Source organism: Cnephaeus nilssonii, assembly GCF_951640355.1.
Source record: "Cnephaeus nilssonii genome assembly, chromosome: 20".
Taxonomy (NCBI): domain Eukaryota; kingdom Metazoa; phylum Chordata; class Mammalia; order Chiroptera; family Vespertilionidae; genus Cnephaeus; species Cnephaeus nilssonii.
The window spans coordinates 6,604,382-6,630,357 of record NC_137091.1 but is presented as its reverse complement, the minus strand read 5'-3'; the positions used below and the strand labels follow the sequence as shown (position 1 = coordinate 6,630,357).

At 57.5% G+C, this 25,976-nt stretch overlaps 1 protein-coding gene across 2 annotated transcripts in view; it reads right to left on the bottom strand.

The window, feature by feature from the left end:
• The window catches only part of N4BP1 (NEDD4 binding protein 1), a 28,721-nt gene extending 15,805 nt beyond the window's left edge, over positions 1 to 12,916 (bottom strand). Inside the window, exon 1 of one of the 2 annotated variants that reach the window (XM_079759599.1) lies at positions 12,576 to 12,916. In XM_079759599.1, the coding sequence (XP_079615725.1) occupies positions 12,576 to 12,773 (198 nt within the window). In that variant the 5' untranslated portion in view covers positions 12,774 to 12,916. Of the gene's footprint in view, positions 1 to 8,992; positions 9,640 to 12,575 lie in introns of those variants that run through there. The other variant, XM_079759598.1, reaches the window with a different exon arrangement.
• Positions 12,917 to 25,976: the final 13,060 nt, after the last annotated feature.

Genomic DNA, 25,976 nt, shown 5'->3' with positions numbered 1-25,976 from the left:
TCTATGAAATCAATTAAAAAAATATATTTTTAAAGAAATAGCAGTAGATTGTTTAATATTTAGGTAACCATTGGAACAAGCAGCTAAAACCAGGAGAGCGGAGTTGCCCCTAGAGATTGGGGGGCAGCAGAAACCCCGGAGCCACCTGACCGCTTGTTTGAACCGGGGCACACCTTGTAATTTTAACAAGAAGTGAGCAGGGAGGCGCATGGCGTGCCCCATGCTGCCGCGGGACAGCTGGGCCCTCATCCCAAACTCTGCCCCATTCTTGTTGGAGACGAGGAATCCCAGCGGTTACGAAATACCGAGGGATGCATCTTTGAAACAATTATTTCCTATTATTCCTGTTGCTTTTCTGGATTCATGTAATTGAAGACTGTTCTGCCAAAAGAACTGCCCAAGGACTATTTCATCTGTAGCTGATGAACTGTACAACGCAGGACGCTCCCAGCCCTACACAGCCACGAGAAAACGCAGACGTACACCGGCCGCTGAGTCACACAGGTAGCTGCCCCGGTTCATGAAAAACCCCGACTCTGAGTTTTAAAAAAAAATAGACCTTATTTTTTAAAGCAGCTTTAGGTTCAGGGCAGAATTGAGCAGGTCGAGATTTCCCACAAGCACTTTTAAAAACCATCATCACAGCAGTCCCTGCTCCCATCACCGTAATCAATGAACCCATAGAAAATACCCTAAACTGCCGATCTGATCTGTTATTTACCAACAGATCGAATCGCTTTACGCAGCTTCTACAATCCCTTTCCAGCAAGTGGTCCTCTCTGGGATGCATCCAGATGCTATTGAGATTGTTGTCTTTCGGAGAAAAAGGGATCATGCTGGATCCCCAAGAGCCTGGCTGTGGGTGGCAGGCACAGGGGGGCTGGCAGAGAAACGCCCATGGAGCAGAACCATCTGGCGTCGCCCCCGGGTACCAAAACTATGGCTGCAGTGCCAGCTGCAGAGGTGATCTGTGTATGTGTGTGTGTTTTAATATGTTTTTATTGACTTTGTTTTTCAGAGAGAGAGGAGGGGAGAGGGATAGACAGACAGAAACATCAATGAGAGAGGGACATCGCTGATTGGCTGCCTGCTGCCTGGCCTGAATGGGGGTCGAGCCTGCCACCGAGGTACGTGCCCTCGACCTGAACCGAACCTGGGACCCTTCAGTCCGCAGGTGGACGCTCTAATCACTGAACACACCGGCCAGGGCCAGCAGCATAGTTGTGAGGAAGAGTTGTATGTGTGTGTGTGTGTGTGTGTGTGTGTGTGTGTGTGCGCGCGTGTACGCGCCCCAAAAGACAGGAGTAATTTGTCCCTTGAGAATTACTCAACTTTTTCATTAATAATTGACTCTTGAGAATTACTAAGTAACAACAATTGATTGTTATACTCAAGTTCAGAGGTAAGCAATAAAGTATACAGTATTACTCCGTTCTAGGGGACGTCTGGCCATCACTTGGATGGATAAGAAAGGTTCTGTGGACCCAAATAGCCACCATTTGCCTTTGGCTGTATTTGCTATCTGAACATTTGAATGTTAGTCAAAAACTGTCTCCTCATCCTGCAATATTCATACTGTGTTTTAAAAAAATCTTTATTGTTGCGAGTATTACCTATGTCCCCTCTTCCCCCCACTGACCTCTTCCAGCCCTCCCACCCCCACCCCAGGCTCTCACCACCCTACAGCCTGTGTCCATGGGTTATTGTTGTTGTGGTTTTTTTAATTGATTTTAGGAAGAGAAAGGGAGGGAGGGAGGGAGAGAAACATTAATGTGAGAGAGAAACATTGATCGGTTGCCTCCTATCAGGGATTGAACCCGAAACCTGGGCATGTGCCCTGGCCGGGAACGGAGCCCACCACCTTTCCGTGGACGGGGTGACGCTCCGCCCACTGAGCCACACCGCCCGGGGCTTCCTGTTGTTTCCATTACTCAGGCTTTTAAGAAAAAAAGGGGGGGGCATATAACATATAGAACAACCCCCCTTTCACGTGGCAAAATGAGGTTTATTCGTCTGCCTTCTACAGTCTCAGCTCTTCTCAACTCGCACATCACGGCACCAACCTGGAGGGACTCGGCTAGAACCAGGGGGACCCGAGGGGCCGCCGGAGAGCCTGCAGGTGGACTGGGCACCCTCCCACCATCGCCCACCTCTGACCACGGCACACGCAGGAGGCCCTGCCGGCTCGCCCCCCTGACCTCGCGTGGTTGGAAGCTGGTGCCTGGACGTGTGGAGGGAACAGCACAGGCGCGCCTGGGAAGCACCGGCAGCAGAGACGACCGACGGCACAGGCACCGGCACAGGCACAGGCACCGGCACAGGCACCGGCACAGGCACAGGCACAGAGCAAGCTCACCGAGCCAGAGAGGTCAAAGGCCGGAGCGACCGGCTCGGCTGTCATGAGCGTGGATCTGGCCGACGTGGGCGGCTGCCAGGAGGGGAGCTGTGCCTGGCACAAGGCAGCAGCAGACGGTCGAGGAAGAAGCCACGCAGGCCAGGAAGGTCTCGGCACGGGGCAGAGGGGTCCCTAACCCGGCTCAGACCGGCCACCCTCACCCCGCCGCACACTGCAGGGCCGACGAGACTCCGCACACAGCGCGGCGTTCCCTCTCGGGAAAGGAGGAGGGGGTGACCGTGCCGTCCCACAGAATGTACGTAATGAGGCACCATCGCAGCCGTGGGCGAGTCAAACCTTTAGCCATCATTAACCCACAGGTCTGTAACAGGCCGTCCCCGTTTCTGTCTGGCCATCTACATTAATAACACACGCTACAGATTTAATAATAAACCCATTAGCCATTTTCCCAACGCACTTCTAACATGCGCTTTCTCCATCTTCCTCCTCAACCTCGTTTCTAAATTGCTACCCTGTTCTCCCCAGGAGGGGGTGCTGCTGCCCCTGGGGTAGCCTCCCTGCAGGCTCCCCGGACACAGGACGGCCACACGCAGAGTCTACCGTCCCCCACCAGCGCTCAGCCTCCTGACCCCCTCACTCCCTCTCTCACCAGCGTCTCCCGGCCCAACGTCGGTCCCGGCTCTCTTCTCACTCTTAGGAAAAGGCTGTTTTTTGACGGCCCAGAGGCCAACACAGGTGAGTCCCTCCGACCGCCTCTCCTGGCAGCCAACCGCTCAGCCCCTCGGGCATTCTGCCTCCTGCCTTCCAGCCACAGGCCCTCCTGCCGCCCAGCCCACACAGGGGGCCACTCCCCCGTCCTCCCAGCTCCCCACTTTCCGAACAAGTAGCCCAAACTCCATTCCACTGCCACCCGCTGCCACCTGGATTCTGGCCCATTCGCACGGAACCCCTTTCCCCAGCAACAGGCAGTGCAACCAGAGGCCTCCGTGTCCGTGAGCGCCCGGAGCGCCATCCCACTGGCCAGCGACTCCCGCCTTTCCGAGACCCACGAGCTGCCTCTCACGTCCCACTTGTCTGACAGCCCTCCCCCCCTCTGCTGCCTCTTCCTGGGCATCTGAAGTGCAGACACCCCCAAGGTTCTGGGTCCCCCCTCCAGCACACGACCACCACCGGCTGCCGGGGAGCCCCAGCGAACAGGCCCGTCCCCTCCAGCCTCCCCGATGCCACCCTAGGCTGCGGGCTCTCAGGGGTGTTTCTGAGGCGCCTCGAACCCACAGGTCCCACAGCTTCCCGCCTGCACCGGGCGGGTCCCTTTCAGTGCAGCCTCGCCTGCAATCAGCGCTTCCTTCTCATCGTGGGTCCCCGTGGACTCGGGTCCGGGGACACACTGACCGGCTCTGAACGCGTCTCTGTTGCTGCGCTCGGCCCTCTGCTCCCCTCTGGCCAGTGTCCAGGCGGCGGGAGCAAGCGCACCCGGTCCCATTCCCCACGCGGACACTTCCTCCACGCCCGCTGCTGTGGATGGGGGTTCGAGACCCTCAGGCCCGCACTCAAGTCTCCGTGGTTTCCATTCTAACAAGCTGCTTTATTCCGGGAGCCCGATCTGACCTTGCCCTTCCTCCCTCCCTTCTTTCCTTCCTTCCTTCCACCCTGATCCAAAAACACATCCCAGAGGAGGTGGGCGGCCACTGGGGGAGGGACGCTCATCTGCTTTCTACCCACCGAGGCGGCATCTAAGCACCTTCACCAGACAGAGTGGGCCCGGCCTGGGACCTGTAACAGTGGGTCCTGAGCAGGGAGAACTGCTCTGCGGGGGGCTGCGGGGGGGGGGGGGGCATTGGCAGTGTCAGGGCACAGCAGAGGGGGTGCTCCTGGCACCTCAGGGCTAAGGTTGGGCATTCTGCCAAACACCCTTCAATGCCCGGCACAGCCCCACCACCAAGTACCTCTGACGGAAACGTGGGCAGAGCCGCTGCTGGGAAACCCTGGCCATTAATTAATCCACGTCAAGGCAGGAACTGAAAGTGTGGGGACAACCGACAGGACCCTATTAGCCAACGTTGCCCCAATAAACGTAATAATAATAAAAGAAGAAGTGAGGGAAACACAGCTGGCATGCGCCCAAGTATCGCTGACGTGGGTGACATTGTTTAAGAAAGGGGCTAAAGTGACCAGAAGGAGGCGTGTGCTCCGTTTCGATAAGTGCGCACCGTTCAGAAACGCTATCTAATCCTTCTGACGAGGGCAGGGGGGGGGCCTCCCTAACCAGGGAGCACTCCCTGGCCCGCCCACGGACGACGCGATGGCGGGGAAACGGATGTCTGACTCACCGTTCGCTGCTGGTTTGGGCCAGGACTGCGATGCTACGTGCTAAAACGTGGGCGTTTGTCCAGCAGAGATGCCAGTGACCTCAGTCTGGTGGGAGAGATAGCCCCAAAGGTTATGGTTTCACTGTCTCCAAGAACTAGCCAATCCTATATAATAAAAGGCTAAATTGACTGAATGGCAGAAGGACTGGTCGCTATGACGCGCACTGACCAACGCGGGAGCTGCCCCCTGGTGGTCAGTGTGCTCCCACAGGGGGAGCGCCGCTCAGCCTGGAGTCCTGAGCTGGGCTCGCGGCTGGTGAGCGCAGTGGCGGTGGTGGGAGCCGCTCCCACCTCCACGGCAGTGCTAAGGATGGCTATCAGCTTAGGTCTGCTCCTGGACATCCCCTGAGGGCTCCAAGACTGTGAGAGGGCGCAGGCCGGGCTGAGGGACTGCACGAATTTCGTACACTGGGCCTCTAATTTGTATATAATCAAGCAATTGTATCCCACCATTCTCTCTCTCTTTAGTGCTGATAAAACTCGAATTCTCTGTCCTGGCTGGTGGCTCAGTGGTTAGAACCTGCACACCTAAGGGTGATGGTTCGATTCGCGGTCCAAGCCGCGTACCTGGGTTGCAGGTCCCATCCCGGGTCCCTGTCCAGATGTGTGCGAGACGCAACCCATCGATGTGGCTCTCTCACATGGATGTTTTTTCTTCTCTTTCTCTCTCCCCCCTCCTTCCCTTTCACTCTCTAAAAAGCAATGGAAAAAATATCCTCGGGTGAGGATTAACCACACACACACACACACACACACAGCTCTCAGACCCTCAAACGCTCTCTGAACCACATTCCTGATGGTTCCCTCATCCATCAGCTGCCCAGCTGTGCGAGTCATGCTTATTACTCCAAAGTGTCGAGCCCGGGCAGTTGGGGCAGTTCTGTGGGACCTGGAGTCCGTGCGAGCCCACCCGTGTGGAGCTGTCACCCGCGTGCCGCGCCGGGGAGGCACTCGGCGGCCCTGCAGCCCCAGCACGTTTCATGTTGGCGCCCAGAGCGGATCCCAAGCGGAAAGAGAAGCTCCGGGTGCTCCTTCCCGCTGTTCCTTGCTCCGTGGTTCTGTGTTTGCTGTTTCCTGGCTCTGGGACGGGGACGGGGTGGGGGGGCCTGCCCAGTCTGCAGGGATCTGACTGCGGGGAACAGGGACCGTAAGGGAGCCGGGGCTGGGCTCTCCGCTGTGCGGGCGCCTGTCCCAGGACCGTGAGTGAGGGGAGCCCTCGCAGCCGGAGCGCAGGGCCGGGTCGTGCTTTGGGAATGGGGGGGGGGCTGGGGGGCTGGGGGGCTGGGGGGATTTACTTTTGACTGTGGCTGAGAGTGTGGGAACAAAGAAAGCCGCAGCTCTCCGCATGCTTCTGCCTGAAAACGAGAAGAGCCTTTACTTCCCATGGTGAGTGGGAATGCTTCCGGCTGGAAGGATGTTAATAAGTTAGGTTACAATGTTTCTTTTCTTTAAAAAAAAAATTTAATTGATTTTTTACAGAGAGGAAGGGAGAGGAAGAGAAAGTTAGAAACATCGATGAGAGAGAAACATTGATCAGCTGCCTCCTGCACACCCCCTACTGGGTACATGCCCTTGACCAGAATCGAACCTGGGACCCTTCAGTCCACAGGCCGACGCTCTATCCACTGAGCCACACGGGTCAGGGCACCAAGTTTCTTAAAGAAGCTCGGTTCTAACTGGCTTATAGAGAACAAGTCTTGCCTAACTCTGTGTTCCTAGAACTCACAGCAAATAAACTACGCAGCTGGCACTGATGTGTGAGCCCTTCAAGGACCCCCCCTCCCCCCGCCCCCGCCCAGAACCTCAAGTCACAGAAACGAATACTTCGAGAGCATTTTAATTTTTATTCACATCCTAAACACAATCCTTAGAATAACTGTTGGGATTTGATCAATTTGATGCTAATTTTAAAACAGAATCCTCCCCCGGATGTTACTAACCCAGCTATGACAGCAAAGTAACAACTTCATTTCTTAACCTGAACTACACCAGGCTGATCACCAGACACTGCGATCTGGCGCAGGCGCAGGCAGGACGAGGATGCCGGTGGCTGGCAGGCGGGGAGGCCCAGCCACAGACGCCAGCGCAGCCGCCGCTCCGCAGACACGGACACCGAGGGTTCCCGCAGCCCGCGCCCAGCAGCGCTGTGACCACTAACTCTGTCAGCCCCAGAGGAGCCGAACCTCCCTGAAGTGGGAAGGAACCCCTTAAAGTAACAGTGAAAAGGGATAATTCCGTTTCTTTAACCAAAAGGCTTTTCCGGTTGTTTCCATAGGACAAACCTTGTTTAAAAGAAGTTCTTTCATTAATTATATAAGGACCCCCCCCCCCCCCCCCATTTTGTTCTTGGATTGCAAAACTGCTGACTGTATACCATGCCATCGATTTAGTACAAAGGCGGCCGGAGCAAGCATTCCTCGACTGGATTAAAACCCGGGACACTAGCTGGTCAGCCGAGAGGGAAGGAAACCAGTCGTGAGCAGTCACTGCCCCTCCCCCACAAACTCAGGGTGAGCACCCCTTATTTCCACACGCCGGCACAGCCCCACAGGACCAGCCCCGCAAAGGGGCTGAGCCAACCACCCCTTCTTCAGAACCAGGGCGAGCTAGAAAATGCCATTCCTGGAAATGCAGAAGGGCCGCCCGCCTCCTTTCTGGTAAAGTCAAAACAAAAACCCGACGTCACCACCCAGTGTGACATCGAACCGTTTCCTCCGTGGGCGCATCCACTGTTCAAGAACTCAGTCAGGAAACCAGGGACCAAAAAAAATAAATAAATAAAATAATAATAATTAAAAAATCAACCAAAAAAGGCATAAACAAACAAGAGAACCCAGGTACCAGGTTCTTGTAGACGGAGATGAGAGACCCTGCAGCCGGGCCGTGGCAGGCCTCTGCACAGACCCGCTCGTCTCCTCCTCCTCCTCTTGCTCTGCAAATGTGACCTCAGAACTCAGAGCTGGGTGAAGGACAGGCACCAGCTCTCCCAGACCGCTCCTCCCCTCGTGCTCTTTTCCACACGTTAAACGCGTGTTCCCAGGTGCAGTCATGTTGTGAGTCCTCTGAACCCCTCCCGCACTCTCCCGAAGGCTCTCCGAGGTCCCTGGCTATGCCCCCCGGGCTCCGCGCTGCGTGAGGCTGGGCCTGAGCTGGCAACGGGCTGCAGGGCGGGCAGCAAGCTCAGCGCCTGCAGTTCCTGGACACGCACACGAGGAGCCGCCCACTCACATCCAATCCCCGCTCCTTTGCCAGAGCTCCAGGGCAGGATCCTGGCCCACCAGCTACACGCTGGCACCGACGCCCCACGCTGGTGCCCTCGCCTTGCAGCACCTCCACGTCCCTCTCCGCCTCTCTAAGTGGAAAGGGACACGTCCACCTCACGCAGGACCAAGGAGCCTCCCTCCTGCCCCTCCCCCATGGCTCCCCATAGCCAAGGTTCTGAGCCCCAAATTCCTCTCTCGCCACCACCTGGAGGCGTCTCCAGTGCTGACTGACCTTGCCCTCTATCGGCACCCCTCCCCGCGCCCAAGGGGACACAGGCCCCGGTCACGGACGTAGGAGGTCAGTCTTGGACGTGCTTGGACTGTCCTAGCCCAGAGGCTCACCTCTCAGAACCACCGCTGGGCCGGGGGCCTTTGCCTTGTGGGCTGGCTCCCCAGCACCCAGTGGGCAACCACCACCCACCTGAGCATTTCTGGACCAAGTCCTGCTCCGATTCAAGCCATCGCACCGCCCATGGCCCGCCCTTCAGGCCCCCGGTCCTCCCACAGCTCCTCCGCATCGATCCCACAGACCACTGTCTCCCAGGCGCCCCACCCAACCCCCCGGACTGCCTGACACAGGCCACCAGGCCCCCCTCCCCACAGCCCACCCCCACTCCTCCCTCTCCCACCCCTAACAGAGCCACCCCCCGCCCCCCGCCACAAGGCCGCCAAGAGCCGAAGCTGGCCCACCTGACACGTCGCTTAGCATGCGGTTGGTTTTCTTTGTAAAGAATGTGTGTAGTTGATCAGATGTCACTGGGCCCATGCGGACCCTGTACCTGGCTAGTATGAAGCCTGGGCACCTGCCCTCTCCCTCAGGACACAGCGAGCGCCTGTTGCCGTTCCTGCCTTCAGTCAGCCACCTCCTCACAGGGCCGCCCAGCCCAGGAAACATCGCCATCGGTGGCTTTGATCTAAAGCAAGAGCTCGAACCCTTCCCACTCGCCCCGCTGAGCTCCCTCCAGCCTCCTTCCTCCCCCACTGCCCGGCCCCCAGGGTCCCACCTGCTTTGCATCTTCCATCCCGTGAATGAGGCCTGAACGAGGCCGAATCGCGCAGGCACTTCCACTTCCTCTCGGATGTTCGTCCACCAGCTTCTTTGACTTCTTTGCTTGCACGTCTGCCCCGCCCCTCCCACGGGCCCTGCGGACAGTGCCCTCCGCTGCTTTCCTCTCACGCCCAGGCACGGCCTCTGGAGGCTCTCCCCAGTTCAAGGCGGGACGTGGACGCGGGCGATGGGCCTTTCCTTGGGAATGTACACGGGGGCATCACTCTCGCTCGCAGCCCTCCAGGCCTCGCCACGCCTGCCTCTGGGACAAGTCCCGGCTCTTCAGCGGGCTCCAGGGCCTGTGCCCAGGCGGCCATGCCCGCCCCGCCCTCCGCACTCAGGCCTGTGAGGAGCCGCAGTCTCGCATCATGGTGTGATTCTGCCCTCGCTCTTCTCTGGAGAGCTCTCTCTCGCTCACCCCCGCACCCCGATGGGCAGAACCAGCTCCCTCTCCGCTGTCTGTCACTGCATGTCCGCGGTCACGTGTGCCACGCTGCGCGGTTTGCTTCCAAGTGTCCCCCCTGCCCTGCTGAGCTGTGGGCCCCTGAGGTCAAGAGGCAACAGTGAGTGCATTTCTTGGCACATTTCCTTTATTTTTTTTTACTTTTAAAGTATATTTTTATTGATTTCAGAGAGGAAGGGGGGGGGGAGAGAGAGAGAAAGAGAGAGAGAGAGAGAGAGAGAGAGAGAGAAACATTAATAATGAGAATCAGCGATCGGCTGCCTCCTGCACGCCCCCCATGGGGGATCAAGTTCACAACCCGGACATGTGCCCTGACCGGAAATCAAACCGTGACCTCCTGGTTCCTAGGTTGACGCTCACCCCCTGAGCCAGGCCGGCCCGGCTGGACACATTTTCTTTAAATGTCAGCTGCTCAGCCCCACCAAGCAACAGGCAGTCAAAGGTACCCACCATCTTTCTGACACCAGGGGTGTCCTCTACCCCAGTCCCAACGAAAACCTTGTCCCCCTCTCCCTCCCGTGTCGCTCACGTGAACAACGTCCCTCCCACAGCTGGGGCTTCTTGCCTCCAAATACAGACCTTCAGACAGGCCCGCCCCGTGGGAGCCCTCAGACTCCCTAATGAACGAGGCTGCGGCCCGGCTCCCCCAAGGCTCCCCCGAGACGCCGTGCTTCCGGGCCTTTGCTCCCAGCCACGGGCACCTGGGAGCTTCCAGGCTCTTCACAACCAGCAAAGCCGCTTCCTCCAGGAGCTTCCCTCTGACAAAGGGCCAACGCGCCTGCGCCTCAGTGACCTCCCAGGGCATCACTGGCCACCCCCACTCACCTCCCTCTAGCCCCCGGCCCCAACTAACTCCGTCTCCACCTGCCCCTTAGCCTGTGCGGACCAGGGATTGACACTTTAAAAGCCCGAAAACCCAGTGCTAAGCCGCTGGATGCGCCCAGGACGGTGGCCCGCAGCTCAGGGTAACGGCGCTCAACCAGCCAGCCAAAAACCGCGGACCTCCAGCTCTCCTCCCCCCACCCCTTCTCCTCTCAGCGAAACTCACTGTAGATGCTGACGTTTGCTTTCCTGTTCTTAACTTTAAAAATCAAGTAAATGGTTTTCTCTCCCTCAAAAGAATGTAAAACAAACTGCAAGGCCAGTTAACAAAAACATAAAGCCCTCGAGTGTGGTATCCATCCTCACCTGCGCCTCGAGGGGAAACAACAAACAAGAAGAGGGTTTCTGGCGAAGGGAGGGTGGGGCCGTGAGGAACACGCTTCAGAGATAAGCGGGCAGGTGACGCGGGGTTCCCAGACACGGCGGGACACACCTTTTCCAGTGCGCTCACGCCAAGGGGTGCGGCGGGGACAGCGAGAGGACGGGGTGGCGGGGGGTCTGGCGAGGTGGGCAGCCAGTTTCTTCCTGTTGGGTCCGAGAAGCACTTTCCACACTTGGGGAGAGCCCAGAGTCAGGCTGAGCTGGAGCGGGCAGTGTGCAGGGGTCAGACTCCAGGGGAGGTTTACCTGGAGGGCGGCTCAAGTGTGTAACTCAGTGGAGGGGTTCAGAGGGAGTGAGATAGGCAACGGAGGCCCTAGGAGGTCCCAGGGCAGGAGAGGGGCTTTTGTGAGGGCTGCCACGGGAAGAGGGGGACAGGAGTGAGGCAATGATCAGAGGGGAGGGGGCACCCGCCCGGAATGAAGGCTGATCTGCAGCAAAGGCGCGGGAAGGAGGTGGCGGCGCAGGCAGCTGGCTTCCCTAAGGAACCTCAGGGCTCCGTCAGGCCAACCTCTGGCCCAGGACTGGGAAGGCGTGGGTCAGTTGTCCGGAAGTCAGACAGATGGTTTAGAAATGGAAGAACAGGAAAGCAGATCTGCTTGGACAGGACACCTACAGTGTCTTAAGTCACGCTGCGGAGAGGGATCGTGCAGGTAAGCGTTCTCTCCCCTCTCGGCATGCTGAAACCAAACACCCTGGCTTTTAAGCCCTAGGAAGTCAGGGGTTACAGCGAGGCTTCAGGGCCCCAAGGCATTTCTGAAGTCCAGGCGAAGGGCTCCCGCGCCCCAGGGGCTCCCCATTTGGGAGACAGGGTTCTGGAAGCAAACTGCGGAAAAGCCTGGAGAAGCTAGCACATGGGAGGGCGCCGGGGAGGGGCACTCCGGGGCTGTTTGGGGCTTGAGGAGGGAGGGGCGCGCCTCCAGTAGGTGTAAGACCAAAACGCTGATCTAGAAGGTGAGTCACCTCCTCAAAAGTTTCAGTTTCCCCAGCTGAGAATTTAAAGAGCGGAAGAGGGGAGGATAAAATCGCCCTCTGGATTTCTAGGGTCCGCAGCACCCGCTCCCGGAGTACTGAGCGCGATGTGGGATGTGCTAGAACCAGCAAGTGAATCAAGTCCTACGTAACATCCACGACAAGAAACGACGCTAGTTTTAAATATTATCATTAAACACCCCCATCTCTTCTGGATACTCCCTGAGTCAGATCTTCAAAGGGGCCTGAAACCCCAAAAAGGTCCAGCCCCGCGCACCCCCAGTCCTGCGCATCTCCAGCCCCGCGCACCCCCACCGGCGCTGCGCATCTCCAGCCCCGCGCACCCCGGAGGGCGGGGGAACCATAACAACAGGCAGCAGCGTGGCCCGCGCACTCGGTGCCAGCCTTGCTCCGCGAAAGCCCAGGGAGGTGGGCGCTTTCGTCAGCGCCCTGAACAAATGGGGAAACTGAGGCGCCCGGGATGAAACCGCTAGCCAAGGTCACATGACCCGTGGGCTGAACACGCAGGTCGGCGGGCTCCGGACACTGCGCTTTAACCCGCGCGCCGGGCCGGGAGGCGGAGTGGGGCGCCCAGGGACCCCGATCGCGCGGGGCCAGGAGTCGGAGTGGGGCGCCCAGGGGCCCCGATCGCGCCGGGCCGGGAGTCGGAGTGGGGCGCCCAGGAGCCGATCGCGCGGGGCCGGGGGTCGGAGTGGGGCACCCAGGCGCCGATCGCGCGGGGCCGGGGATCGGAGTGGGGCGCCCTGGGTCTCCGATCGCGCGGGGCCCGGAGGCGGAGTGGGGCGCCCAGGCCCCGATCGCGCGGGCCGGGGGGCGCACTCACCTTGGCGCTGTGCACCGCCTCCTGCGCCCCGCGCAGCTGCAGCCAGATGCGCGCGGGCAGCGGCTCCTCCGCGCCGAGCGCGCCCAGCACGGCCAGGCTCACGCCGAACAGGCCCTCGATGCGGCCGCGGCTCCGCTCCAGCAGCGCCGCCTTCTCCGCGGGCGCCGTGAACTCGTCCAGCACCAGCCGGGCCGCCATGGCGGGCGCGGCCTCCCGCGGCGGCGCCGGGGTAGGGGCGGCGACCCCCCCTCCGCGCGCGGCCGCTGTCCCCGAGCCCGTGGCGGCGCGGCCCTGGGCCCTCGCCCCGCGCGCCCGCCGCCCGCCGCCGCCCGCAGGCCCGGCTACACCATCACGCCCGGCGCCGGGCTGGGCCACTGGGGCAGGGCCGCCTCCGCCCCTTGTCGCCGTCGCCGCGGCCCGCGCCGCGCATGCGCCCCGCGCGCTGCCGTCACTGGGGCTCGCCGCTCGCGGGGGGCGGGGGCCTGGGGCCCGCGAGGCGACGGAAGGCGACGTCACCGCAGACGCCACGTTTGTTGAGGGCAAAGCCCGGGCTCCGGGGGGACTTGGGTGGCGTTCTTTGAGGAGGACAGAGCCATCAGGTGGATGGAGCGTCCCCCAGGGACCAGGAGCTCCTGGTTCCATTCCCCGGGTTGTGGGCTCCATGCCCAGTACGGGGGGGGGGAGGGGGGTGCAGGAGGCAGCCAGTGGATGTGTCTATTGATGTTCCCTCTCCCTTCCTCTCTAAAAATCAATAAAAACATTTTTTAAATAAAGGAGAATTTACTCTTTAAAACAAACAAAACATGCTTCCGGATGACCTGTTGGATGGTGAACTTCTGGTTTTGCAGGTGGGGAAACTGAGGCTCAGATCTAGGAGGCAGGACTGACCCAGTGGCACACCAGGGATCTGGCTGGCCTGCAGACATCCTGACACCAGAACCAGGGCGCTGGAGATTGGGTGATCCAGCTTCTCATCAATGGATGGGCACATAGTTCTGACAGAGGGGGCAGCTGGACAGGCATGCGCACAGCAGGGACAACGGGCCAGGGAGGAATGTCAGCAGGCAGAGAGTCCTGGGTGCCTAGCAACGGGCAAACCTGGGAAAACATGAGTCACAGGCTGGGCCCTTACCCCAGGGTGGCCTTCCCTCCCCTGGCCTGTCGCTGGCCCTGTGGTAGACCCCCTTCGAGGAGGAACCAGGGGCGGGGAAGAGCCTCGTAGACTCCCATCCAAGCCCTCAGCACCATCCCCCACGCACGAAGCCCTCGAACAGTGAGGTTCTGACGCACACCCACTAACCGGAGGAACGAAGCTGTGGGTCTGCTGACCACAGAGACAGGGTTTGGTCAAACTAGAGGTAACATCTAGGCCTCAGCGTGTTTCAGCTCCAGGCCCAGGAAAGCAGCGAACCAGACAAGGCAAGGCCATGGCCGGCATCAGGCCCAGATGCACTGCCTAAGGATCATCAGTGCCTGTCCTAGCGCTGGCCAATCAGTGGAGACCAGCACCCGGAGGCAACACACCTGGGAAGCTGGCAAATATTCTGTTGAGATTCTCCCCCAAGACCTCCCCTAAAATTCCAACCTTTAGAAAATAGATAAAAACCCTTAAGACAAGGACCCAATGTACTCGCTCACTCTCCTCTCTCACGCCCTCCCTGTCCCCCCTTCTTTCCTTAGGTGCCTACCCTTTGCTGTCTCTCTCCTGAGCTCCGAGGGCCCTTCTCTCCTCTGCAACTTGTTTCCTGAGTCCACGAGGCCCAGCTGGCTCACTCCTTCTACCTCTGATTTTCTAAATGAACTTCTTGCGTCAGAGTTCTTGCTCTGAATTTTCTTAGGCGAACTCAAGAACAAAGGTCTAATACATCATTGTTAACAGTTCCCCATCCCTCTCTCCTTTCTCTCTTCCTCTCTCTCCCCCTACCCATCTTCCTCTTTCTCTCTTTCTTCTTTCCTTTCCTTTCTCTTCCCTCTTTTCTTATCTCCCAAACCCCCTTTTTCCCCACTAAAAATGGTAACAGAAGCCCAGCCAGCATGGATCAGTGGTTGAGTGTCAACCTATGAACCAGGAGGTCGCGGTTCGATTCCAGGTCAGGGCACATGCCCAGGTTGTGGGCTCCATCCCTAGTGTGGGGCATGCAGGAGGCAGCCATTCCATGATTCTCTCTTATCATTGACTAGAGGCCCAGTGCACGAAATTCGTGCACTGAGGGGGGTTGTCCCTCAGCCCAGCCTGTACCCTCTCCAATCTGGGACCCCTCGAGGGCAGTCGGACATCCCTCTCACAATCCAGGACTGCTGGCTCCCAACTGCTTGCCTGCTTGCCTTCCTGATTGCCCCTAACCGCTTCTGCCTGCCAGCCTGATCACCCGCTAACCACTCCGCTGCCAGCCTGTTTGCCCCCAACTTCCCTCCTCTGCCGGCCTGGTCACTCCTAACTGCCCTCTCCTGCAGGGTTGATCACCTCGAACTGCCCTCCCTTGCAGGCATGGTCCTTCTCAACTGCCCTCCCTTGCAGGCCGGGTGCCTCCCAACTGCCCTCTCCTGCTGGCCATCTTGTGGTGGCCATCTTGTATCCACATGGGGGCAGGATCTTTGACCACATTGGGGCAGCTATATTGTGTGTTGGAGTGATGGTCAATCTGCATATTACTCTTTTATTAGATAAGATAGAGGCCTGGTACAAGGGTGGGGGCCAGCTGGTTTGCCCTGAAGGGTGTCCCTGATCTGGGTGGGGGTTCCCTTAGGCCGTGGGCCGGCCTGAGCGAGGGGCCTGTGGTGGTTTGCAGGCTGGCCACGCCACCTGGCATCTGGGAGGCCCTGGTATCTGGGATTTATTTTCCTTCTACAATTGAAACTTTGTAGCCTGGAGCGGAGCCAAGCCTGGGGCTCCCTCCGCGGCGGCAGCCATTTGTGTTGGGGTTATAATTGAAACTTTGTTGCCTTAAGCGGGTGGGCCCGGCCAGGGTGTGCGGAAAGCTTTGCTTCCCCTGTTGCCGGTGGCAACCCTGGCTTGCTCTCTCAAGCTCCATTCTGCCGCCATTTCTGTTTGAATTTGTTTACCTTCTATAATTGAAACTTTGTAGCTTGAGTGGAGGCTTAGGCCTGGCAAGGGCAGGCGGAAAGCTTGGCTTCCTCTGTTACCTAGGAAACCTTGCTCTCTGTGGCTGTAGCCATCTTGGTTGGTTTAATTTGCATACTCGCTCTGATTGGATGGTGGGCATAGCTTGTGGGCGTGTCAGAGTTATGGTCAATTTGCATATTTGTCTATTATTAGGTAGGATGTTTCTCTCTCTCTCTCTCCCTCTCCCTCTCCCTTCCACTCTGCAATCAATAAAAAAACATTTTTTAAAAATGGTAACAGAAGAAAAAACTGGAAATAGTAAGTATAGAGAATTGAAAAGCAAACAAGTGATTAAGGAAAATCCAGGCACATGCTTTCTTTTGGGAGGGAAGGGGAGGATGTGTTATAGGAGAGGTACAGGAAGCGGGGATCAGAGACTCATCCATGATTTGACTGTAGGACTTGGGCAAGGACACCCTGAGCCCTCTCCAGTTCTGTTTTCCGTCTGTAAAACCCAGGGCTGTACTCGGTGATCTCGGAAGTCCTGCCCACACCGTAGCATGCTTTGAGTCCATGAAAACACAGATTGTCGAAGACAGAGAGTTGGCTTCCTCTCTCTGGGCTACCTGTAGCAGACAGAGCAGACAGGCCTGAATTCCTCATCTGTAAAATGTGGTTAGCAATGGTACTTCCTATTGTTGTGAAAGTTAGTATAGTCCCGAGGAATCGAGTGAAGAAATAAAAGAGTCACTGTCGCCAAGCAGTTCAATTACTAAGATCGGGGTTTTCTTTAAAATTATTTTAAAAAATATATCTTTATTGATTTCAGAGAGGAAGGGAGAGGGAGAGATAGAAACATCAATGATGAGAGAATCATTGATTGGCTGCCTCCTGCTCATCCCCTACTGGGGATCAAGCCTGCAACCTAGTCATGTGCCCTTGACCAGAATCGAACCTGGGACCCTTCAGTCCGCAGGCTGATGCTCTAGCCACTGAGCCACACCAGCTAGGGCTAAGATCGTTTTTTTAGTTCAGCCCAGAAAGAAATCAGAGCAAGGGATCTGGTCGGTTGAGGGAACAGTTCAATTCCTGCTCTAACTGGCTCCGGATCGCAAACACCTGAACTTTCCAGTCCCTGCAGTCCTGCGTTAATGCCTGAATACATAGCAAGCCTCCGGATAGCCCTCTGATGACGCCCGAAGGACTAAGAAAAGAGGGTTCATGCACTGAGGCCGCCGGCTGTTCAGAGGGTGGCCATCTCAGACCAACCCAGAGGCTGGCGTGCAGCCCTGAGTCTCCTTAGGAATGTCCTTCTTTATTGTTCGAACCCTCCGCTCCTCTCTCTCTTTTCTTCGGAACACGCTGGGCCTTGCCTGGTGTGTTTCCGGTTTGCAAACCCTCAGGCCCCTGAACAAATCTTTTCCCCTTATTTCTAGCCGATTCATTTATGCCCAGTCAACAATACCTGGACACAGTCAGCGATGACTGAACGTTAGCTGTCATTATTGCTCAATTAGCCGTATACGTAAGGCTCCATTATCACAGAGAGGCTTGGTGTGGCTGATGCAACCGCACTGAACTTGGGGGCCGGGGAGCCCCCTCCCGCTGTGTCCATTCCCCCTGGAGGAACAGGAGGGGATCTAAAGATGTTGCCCTTGGAAATGCCAAGGGGGAACGGTAGAGGGATTACCCAAGGTCAAACCTCTCAGGGATGCCAGCCCTGGGGTTTTCCGTAAGCCTCAGAAACCCAGGCAGGTGTGGTCCCTGGTGCCCCGCCCAGGGGTGACTCAGCCTTGGGAAGAGAGCCGTGGGCCTCCAGGACCAACCATTTCCTGCTCCCGGGGTGGTCCCTGGGCGTCCCCAAGGCCAGCAGCCTCCCCCCATCAGCTGATGGCCGAGGTTGGCTGAGGCGGGCTCAGGTGGGGAGCGGGGCCTCGCTGACAGGGTGCACCGGAGTCAACGGGACAGGTTACTTCCTGCCGCCCCCCTTGCCCTCGCCTCAAACGGAGCTGCAGCTGCGATGGTTGTGTGATGGGCCAGGGCTTTCCCCAGGGCGAGTCCTGTTTGCTTCCCTGCCCGGGACTCCTAATTGCTTCATTGTAAGGGGTAAGGGGAGGCTGCCTTGCAAAGCACACAACAGCCACCCCACACCACCCACCACCCCAAAAAGAACCCGACACTCAAGCAACAAAGTAGCGCCTGCATACACCCCGAAAGGAAGCTGGACCTCGATGCTGTATTCACAAGCAGACAGACACACGCTGGGGTTTTTCCTCTGCTTAGGAGACTTGCCAGTTCATATCTGGTCAGCATTTCCCTTTAGGAAACTCTCAAGGTTTCCTGAGTAAAGGGAACAAGGAGAGAAGGGGAAATAGAGAAATCCCCTTTTAAGAAACTCCCTTGCTTCATGCAATTGCTCAACCTCAACTTCCCTCAGGGGCCAGCCTCCCCAGCCCAGGAAGGCCGCTGCCAGCGATGTCCCCTCCGCGGAGTCTAATCTCCATAGCAACCCCGTGAGCCAGTGTGGAGGTGACAGGGGCAGAAAGAGAATGTGGGGGACCCACTATAATTGTGAGAAGTACTAATCAGGCTCTGTCTCTATTCTGATGAAAGAAGGCACATGCTAACCTGGCCGGGAGTTGCACCCGGGACCTGGGAGCTCACCTGGAAATGCAGGTTTTCATGGGAAGATGAACCACCGTGTTGCAGAAACCAGAATCGCCAGCCCTTAGGAGACCCCCAGCCCTTGGCACACCCGCAGGCCTTTGCAAATACCTGTAAAGGGCCCGTTTGGCATCCCGCCCCCGTGTAATCTTAGTGCTTCTCCCAACAGCAGCCCGGGGCGGGGGGGGGGGGGGGGGGGGGTGGCAGAGCAGGCTTTGTGGCTGACCTGCTGCTCTCCCAGGATTCAGCCCGGTTGGCTCCAGTCCTGACATGCAGCCCGGGCCCCTTGGGTGTCCGGTTTCAGAGGGAGTCACTTCCTCCTCCTCCTCCTCCTCCTCCTATTTTCACGGGGGAGAGGGGTTCTGAGGCCTGGTCCCTGCACTGCCTGGTCCCATCGCCTCCCACGCACTTCCCCAGGACGACAGGTGACTTCCCGCAAAGGCTCGGCGCTGGGCTCTCCCCCAGAGGGCGTGTTCCTGCCCGCTGTCTGCGGTCGCTGTCTGTCAGCTGCTGCGTGAAGCGTTTTCACCTCAACCACATCCTCGGGTCCAGCCTGGTCGCCTCAGAAGTGGCGTTCTGATCTCCCCCTGTCTGGCGCCTGCTTTTACTTCCCAGTTCGCAAAGCCGAGGGGCAGGAGGGGTGTTTCTCCGGCCTCCGAGAACTCCAGCAGTGGTGGCTGCTATTACACTCCCATGTCAACCACGAGGCAGCAGGAGCACAGAGAGGTTCTGGAACGTTCCACAGAGCTGGTAAGGGCAGCAGTAGGAACAGGCATGTGAATCCAGGCACGTGCGATGCCATGACGACAACCCTTCATATGCAACCAGCCTGCTTTCCTGCCCTTTCACAAAGTGAGCGAGAGGAGGCAATATGTCCTCACGACCAGCCCCCTAGCGCGGCGGTCGGCAAACTGCGGCTCGCGAGCCACATGCGGCTCTTTGTCCCCTTGAGTTTTTAGCAAAGGCCAGCTTAGGAGTACCCTAATTAAGTTAATAACAATGTACCTACCTATATAGTTTAAGTTTAAAAATTTTGGCTCTCAAAAGAAATGTCAATTGTTGTACTGTTGGTATTTGGCTCTGTTGACGAATGAGTTTGCCGACCACTGCCCTAGCGCTTGGGCCCTGCTGGCCTGCCGATGCTGTCATAACAGATGGACCTGCCTGGCCGGCATGGCTCAGTGGTTGAGCATCAACCTAGGAACCAGGAGGTCACAGTTCGATTCCTGGTCAGGGCACATGCCTGGGTTGTGGGCTCCATCCCCAGGTGGGGGCATTCAGGAGGCAGCCAGTCCATGACTCTCATCATTGATGTTTCTCTCCCTCTCCCTTACTCTCTGAAATCAATTAAAAAAAAAATACATTACACAAACAAACAAAAAAAAGCAGACGGACTTGCACACGCAATGTTGCCTAATACACCCAACCGATCTGATAAACCGGCTCGGACAAGTTGAGGATGGTGTGTCTCCCGGGCTTCCTTGTCACTGACATCTAGGGCTTTAGAGTAAGGAACGGGAATACAACTGTGCTCTGGCCACTTGCAGGTTTTAGTACTTTTGCAAACTGTTTGGTCTCTCAGCTCCCAGGCCACCAGTCCACGCCGCCATCCTCTCTCCCTTTGACGGCAGTGGGGTCTCCCCACATTCTCTCCGGCCTCTCTCTGCCTTGCAGGCGCTACAGCTGCTCTGAGGTTGGAGCAGTTATTACCACATCAGGACTGAGCCAGAGCCAGCCCCTCTCGGCCAATCTCACCAGGCCAGCGCTGGCCCGAGACCTCCCGGGAGCTTCTCCTTATGCCCAGAATAGAACCGGAACCCGCGGCCCTTGCTAGACCTGTCTCCTGCTTACTCTCTCCCCTCCTCTCCACCTGGCCAGCTTACAGGGCCTCGGGGTGTCTGCACATGCTGTTCCTCCCTCCTGCTTTCCGGTCACTTCCTTCTCTCCTGCTCATCCATCGCATCCCAGAGAAGAGGGACGTGTCCCAGGAGTCCTCCCCCGGGCTCTCTGATGAGTCAAATCCCCTCGTCACAGGCTCGGTGTGTGTGGGGGGGTGGGGGGCTCTCGCTCACAGAACTAGCGCCATCTTTACGTGTTTGCGTGACTTGATTGATTGGTGTCCATCCCAGTTATCATCAGACCGTCAGCCCCTGAGGGCAGTGACCTGAGGCTGGATGGAGCCTGAAATATGGGGGGGCGGGGGGAGTGCCCACAGGAGGATGAGCCCCGCTGGGGGGACACTGTGTCTTACCTTAAGTGCAGTGGAAAGCCTTCCCAGGTTTTTAAGCAGGAAGTGCACCTTTACTTTGCGCTCTGAGATCGAGGGCTTCCAAGATTCATTGTTAGGATGACGCTTCACCTCTGCCTCCTTCCTCTTAGCCCCTAGGCCCGTGGTCGGCAAACTGCGGCTCGCGAGACACATGCGGCTCTTTGGCCCCTTGAGTGTGGCTCTTCCACAAAATACCACGGCCTGGGCGAGTCTATTTTGAAGAAGTGGCGTTAGAAGAAGTTTAAGTTTAAAAAATTTGGCTCTCAAAAGAAATGTCAATCGTTGTGCTGTTGATCTTTGGCTCTGTTGACTAATGAGTTTGCCGACCACTGCCCTAGGGTATCTGCGCGTGGAGCAGTCCTGTTTGGAACCCAGTTACCATGCCGAGAGGAAGCCCACACAGACACGTGGAGGGGAGCCAAGGCCCCCACACCCCGAGCTGACAGGCCCCAGAAGCTCCCAGCTGGTGGCCAGCACCAAGCACCAGCCGTGAAACGAAGCCGCGGAGAGGAGACGCTGCAGCCGGCCCAGCGTTCTGGCTGACAACATGCAGAGCACAAGAACCATCTGGTCAACCCACAGGCCAGCCGGGAAAATAGTAAACAGTTAACTGTTCATTCAAGCCACTGCGTTTTGGGTGAGTTGTTAGGCAGCAATAAACAAAAACTCATAACCAACGGACAGACCAACACAGCAGCCAGGCAGGTATTTGAAACCGATAATGTTGCACGGAGGACATGGCTCGTCAATGCTCTGCTCACGGACGAAGGAGACAGTGCCAACAGCTCCGCTCCCTCAGGCCTTCTCCCTCCCTCCCCCACAGGTGGGGAGGCCCTTTTCTGGGAGGCAGAGCAGACAAACCACGCCCTCTGCAGGCGTGCCGGCTCCCCAGGAGAAGGGGGCTGAGCGGAGTGTCTTCTCCGAAACTCACCAACCAGACACTCAGTCCTCCTGTCGGAAAGAGGGAGATGGACCAGGAGAGATGGTGGGGCTGGTCTCCCTCCACGTGGAAATGTGGAGAACGGAGAGAAAGAGGGTCCCGACAGGGACAAGGACTCGGAAGTGGAGGTGTGTTTGTGCTACTTTTTTTATTTTTAAAAAAATGTATTTTCATTGATGTCAGAGAGGAAGGGAGAGGGAGAGGGAGAGGGAGAGAGAAACGTCAAAGATGAGACAGAATCATGAATCTGCCACCTCCTGCACGCCCCCACCTGGGGATGGAGCCCGCAACCCGGGCATGTGCCCTGACCAGGAATCGAGCCGTGACCTCCTGGTTCATAGGTCAACACTCAACCACTGAGCCACACCGGCCGGGCTGTTGGTGCTACGGTTAGATGGGCTGGGCAGGGAAGGCCGCTGAGGAGCTGACACTGGGGCAGGGATGGGAGTGGAGCTGGGGAAGACCTTCTAGGCAGAGCGAGTGTGAATGTGTTTGCAGAAAAGCAAGGATGTCGCGTGCTCAGAGCTGGGTGAGCAAGGCGAGGAGACGAGGCCAGAGGTGGGCAGTGGCCCGAGCGTGGGGCCTCGTGGGCCTGGGAGGAGGGGGGCCTTGGTTTACGTGTGGTGGCCGCCATGAGGGGGTCCTGGTCCTTGGCAAGTAGACTCTGCGAGCCACAGGGCTGCCGGCGCTTCAGTGCCCTGCGGTCCGGTTTCCTGTCTGTGGTGAGCGCGCTGGAGCTGGGGGAGGGGCTGGAGGGCCCGTGTGCGCGGGGGAGGCGTGGGGCTGGTGTGCGATCCCTGAGCTCAGCTGAGTGTGCAGCAACCCGTCTAGCACCTGGCTGGCTAGACGCTGTCACCACAAGATGCTAAACCAACAGAAGCCGTCTGCCCTGGGGGACCTCTGGCCTGAGCCGCTGACTTCCAGGCATCAGGCTTTGCTCGGGGGCCTGGGATAGGCTGGGGGTTCTACGGGCCCTGGCCAGGGTGCGAGGGAGGGCATGGTGACGAAAGTGGGCGCCACTTATCTCTCTGGAAGAGGAAGGGAAGGAAGATAAAGTCTCCGTAATGAAAGGTCCAATGCTCTCACCAGCACAGAGGACATGCAAACGCTCGCTTAGCCCCACAGCCAACCACAGGCACTAGGTACCACACCCATTTTACAGGTGAGGAAACTGAGACCTAGGGAGGTAGGGAACTTGTCTGAAGTCCCCTCCACGAGGAAGGAGGGAGCAGGACTTGCTTGGAAGGCTGAAGACCAGAGGGTGAACTTGAACTCTCCCACAGCTAAACATGTACCAGGCTAGTCCAGCATGGAACTGAAGGTCTCGTGACTTCGATTGACCTTAGTTTTAAATCCTACTCAAGAAATCATCTCTCTATATACAAACTCCTCAGAGACCCAGCCTTTCTCCCATAATCAGCAACCCCTGAGGCAGCAGAAGACAATAGTCCGGGCCTGACTAATGGTCACATGGTCCGACCTCTGCAGGCCAAAGAGAACATTAAAAAAATATATATATATTTCAGAGAGGGAGAGGAAGAGAGAGAGAAACATCAATGAGAGAGAGCAGCCCTATAGGTTGCTTGGTATAAAGAATGATGAGAGAGAATCAAGGATCGGCTGCCTCCTGCACGCCCCACACTGGGGATGGAGCCCGCAACCCGGGCCTGTGCCCTGATGGGGAATCCAACTGTGACCTCCTGGTTCATAGGTCCACGTTGAACCACCGGGCCACACCGGCTGGGGCTAAAGAGAACATTTTGATGTAAGTTATGTTTCAGCTCCTGAGCCCTAAGCTGGAATGACCCCCTCTGGCTACTTTCCTAAGAGACTGGACAGACCTCAGACCTGAAGAGAGGAGTCAATACCCTCCCCTCCCCTCCAAGCAGTGAGCTCCCAGCAACTCCCCGACCCCGAACCCTGGTGCCCTGTGAGGCCCCCACTGGGATCTGTAACTAGGTGCCGTCAGGGAGTCGGGTTCTTCAGAGCCTACACCTCCACCACCGCGTGGGCCCATTCCACACTAAACTGGTTTTAAAATTTCCCGTCTGCAAATGCTGCCTGCGTACTTCTTTGGGCCAGTGCGCAGGAGGACGGAGGACGCAGGACAAGGTAAGGAGCGGCTCCCGGGACCAGCCACGGGCTCCTCTTGACCTGAAGATCTGTAGGACAAGGGGGCGCAAACGGCCCCCCACGTCCCAGGGTCGCGGGGCACAGACAGTGAAGAAGGTCTGCCTCCCCCGTTAGAAAACTCCTTTGGGCCTGGCGGGCATGACTCAGTGTGGTTGAGCATCCACCTATGAACCGGGTGGTCACGGTTCGATTCCCGGTCAGGGCACATGCCCCGGTTGCGGGCTCCATCCCCAGTGTGGGGTGTGCAGGAGGCAGCTGATCCATGAATCCCTCTCACCATTGACGTTTCTATCTTTCCCTCCCTCTCTCTTCCTCTCTGAAATCAATAGAAATATATTAAAAAGCAAAACAAAACTAAGCTCGGACAAACCTCCTTAGTAACAGGCTCGCTGAGGCTTGGTCTGAACCTGGCTGCTTCACCTCTTCTGTCTCCACCCCCGCCCACCCTGCTGCCCCGCCCACTCCCTGCTTACGCCCCGCCCACTCCCTGATTACACCACGCCCACTCCCTGCATACGCCCCGCCCACTCCCTGGCACACCCCGCCCCCGTGGCTGCCTCCCAGGCTGGCTGTGAGCGGGGGCAGAGGCCACCAGATGCCCGGCAGGAGGTGGGCGGGGTCCGCCTGCAGCTGCCGGGAGTTCCTCTCCAGCGGGGGCGGGTGTGGGGGAGCCCAGCCGCCGCCCCTGCGCTCAGCTTCCCGGGAAAAAAGAAACAGCTCGCTCTTTGCGGAGGTGTGGTCGCGCTGCAGCCCGCCGAGCGCCAGCCGGGCCTTTGTTCAGCTCGGGGTGGGCGCAGCCGCCTGCTCGCTCCCAGCACCGCCCCAGTCTCCTGTCTCCCCTCCTTCAGAATTCCTGGGGGAGGGGCTGTCCTGGAATCCCCGTTCCCCCTAAAGTGTGGAAAACACACCGCCTACGACTTGCATGGCAGATGCTTTCCATGGGAAAACAGACTTTCTTTTTCTAAATGACAAAGTTTTTTTTTTTAAAGTATTTTTATTGATTTCAGAGAGGAAGGGAGAGGGAGAGCGATAAAAGCATCCATGATGAGAGAGAATCATGGATCCGCCGCCTCCTGCTCGCTCCCCACTGGGGATGGAGCCCACAACCCCCGCATGTGTGCTAAACAGGAATGGAACCATGACCTCCCGGTTCATAGGTCAGCGCTCAACCACTGAACAACACCGGCTGGGACAGACTTTTGTTATATATTTATTTTTACAGTCCTGTTTATTTTTATTTTATTTTAAATATATTTTTATTGATTTTTTTTTACAGAGAGGAAGGGAGAGGGATAGAGAGTTAGAAACATCGATGAGCTGCCTCCTGCACACTCCCTATTGAGGATGTGCCTGCAACTAAGGTACATGCCCTTGACCGCAATCAAACCTGGGACCCTTCAGTCCGCAGGCCAACGCTCTATCCACTGAGCCAAACCGGTTAGGGCTGTTTTTTTTTTAAAATTTAAAAATGAAAAACAAACAAACAAAAAAACAGAAACAGGGCCTCCAGTTATTGTAGCTCTGAAATGTTCTCCTTATAACTATTTCTATCTCGAGAACGTGTTATGAACGAAAACCGAATGCAGTAAATGTGAAGACATAATGGGCCCGATTCGTCAGTCCATGAGCCGGACAGCACCCACCACAGCTGGAGGGCTGCTCATGGGGTGTGCCACCGGGAGGCTTCCCAGGCCGCTAGCGGGGGGGGGGGGGGGGGGGGGGGGGCAGGGAGGAACCAGCAAAAGGAAAGGAAGGCTGCTTTAGCCCCGCGCAGTGTATCTTGGGGGACGGATGGCCTCCCTAGTGTTAACCAGGAACTTCCGGGTGGTTTGCAGAGAGAGGTGGACTTTGCAACACGCTGGGTTTACAAATGACTGGGAGCAAATGACTCCATTGTGGGGGGTTTCTTCCTTCCTTCCTTTCATTCTCTCTCTCTCCTTTTCTCTTTTTAACAACAGTGAGCTGGTTTTAAGAAAAATGCCAGCCTACCTGTGTGGCTCGGTTGGTTGGAGAGGCCTCCTGTGCACCAAAAGGTCGCAGGTTCGATTCCCAGTCAGGGCACATACCCCAGATTTCAGGTTTGATCCCTGGTTGGTGGTGTGCAGGAGGCAGCCGATCAATGTTTCTCTCCCCCCCCCCCCCCATCTCTCTTTCTCTCATATATACACTGAGTGGCCAGATTATGATGATCTCTGAACGCATGATAATCTGGCCACTCAGTGTATATATAAATATATTAGAGGCCCGGTGCATGAATTCGTGCATGAGTGGGGTTTGGCCAGCCTGGCCAGGGGGAAGGGACATGGGCGGTTGGCCGGCCTGCCTGCTGGT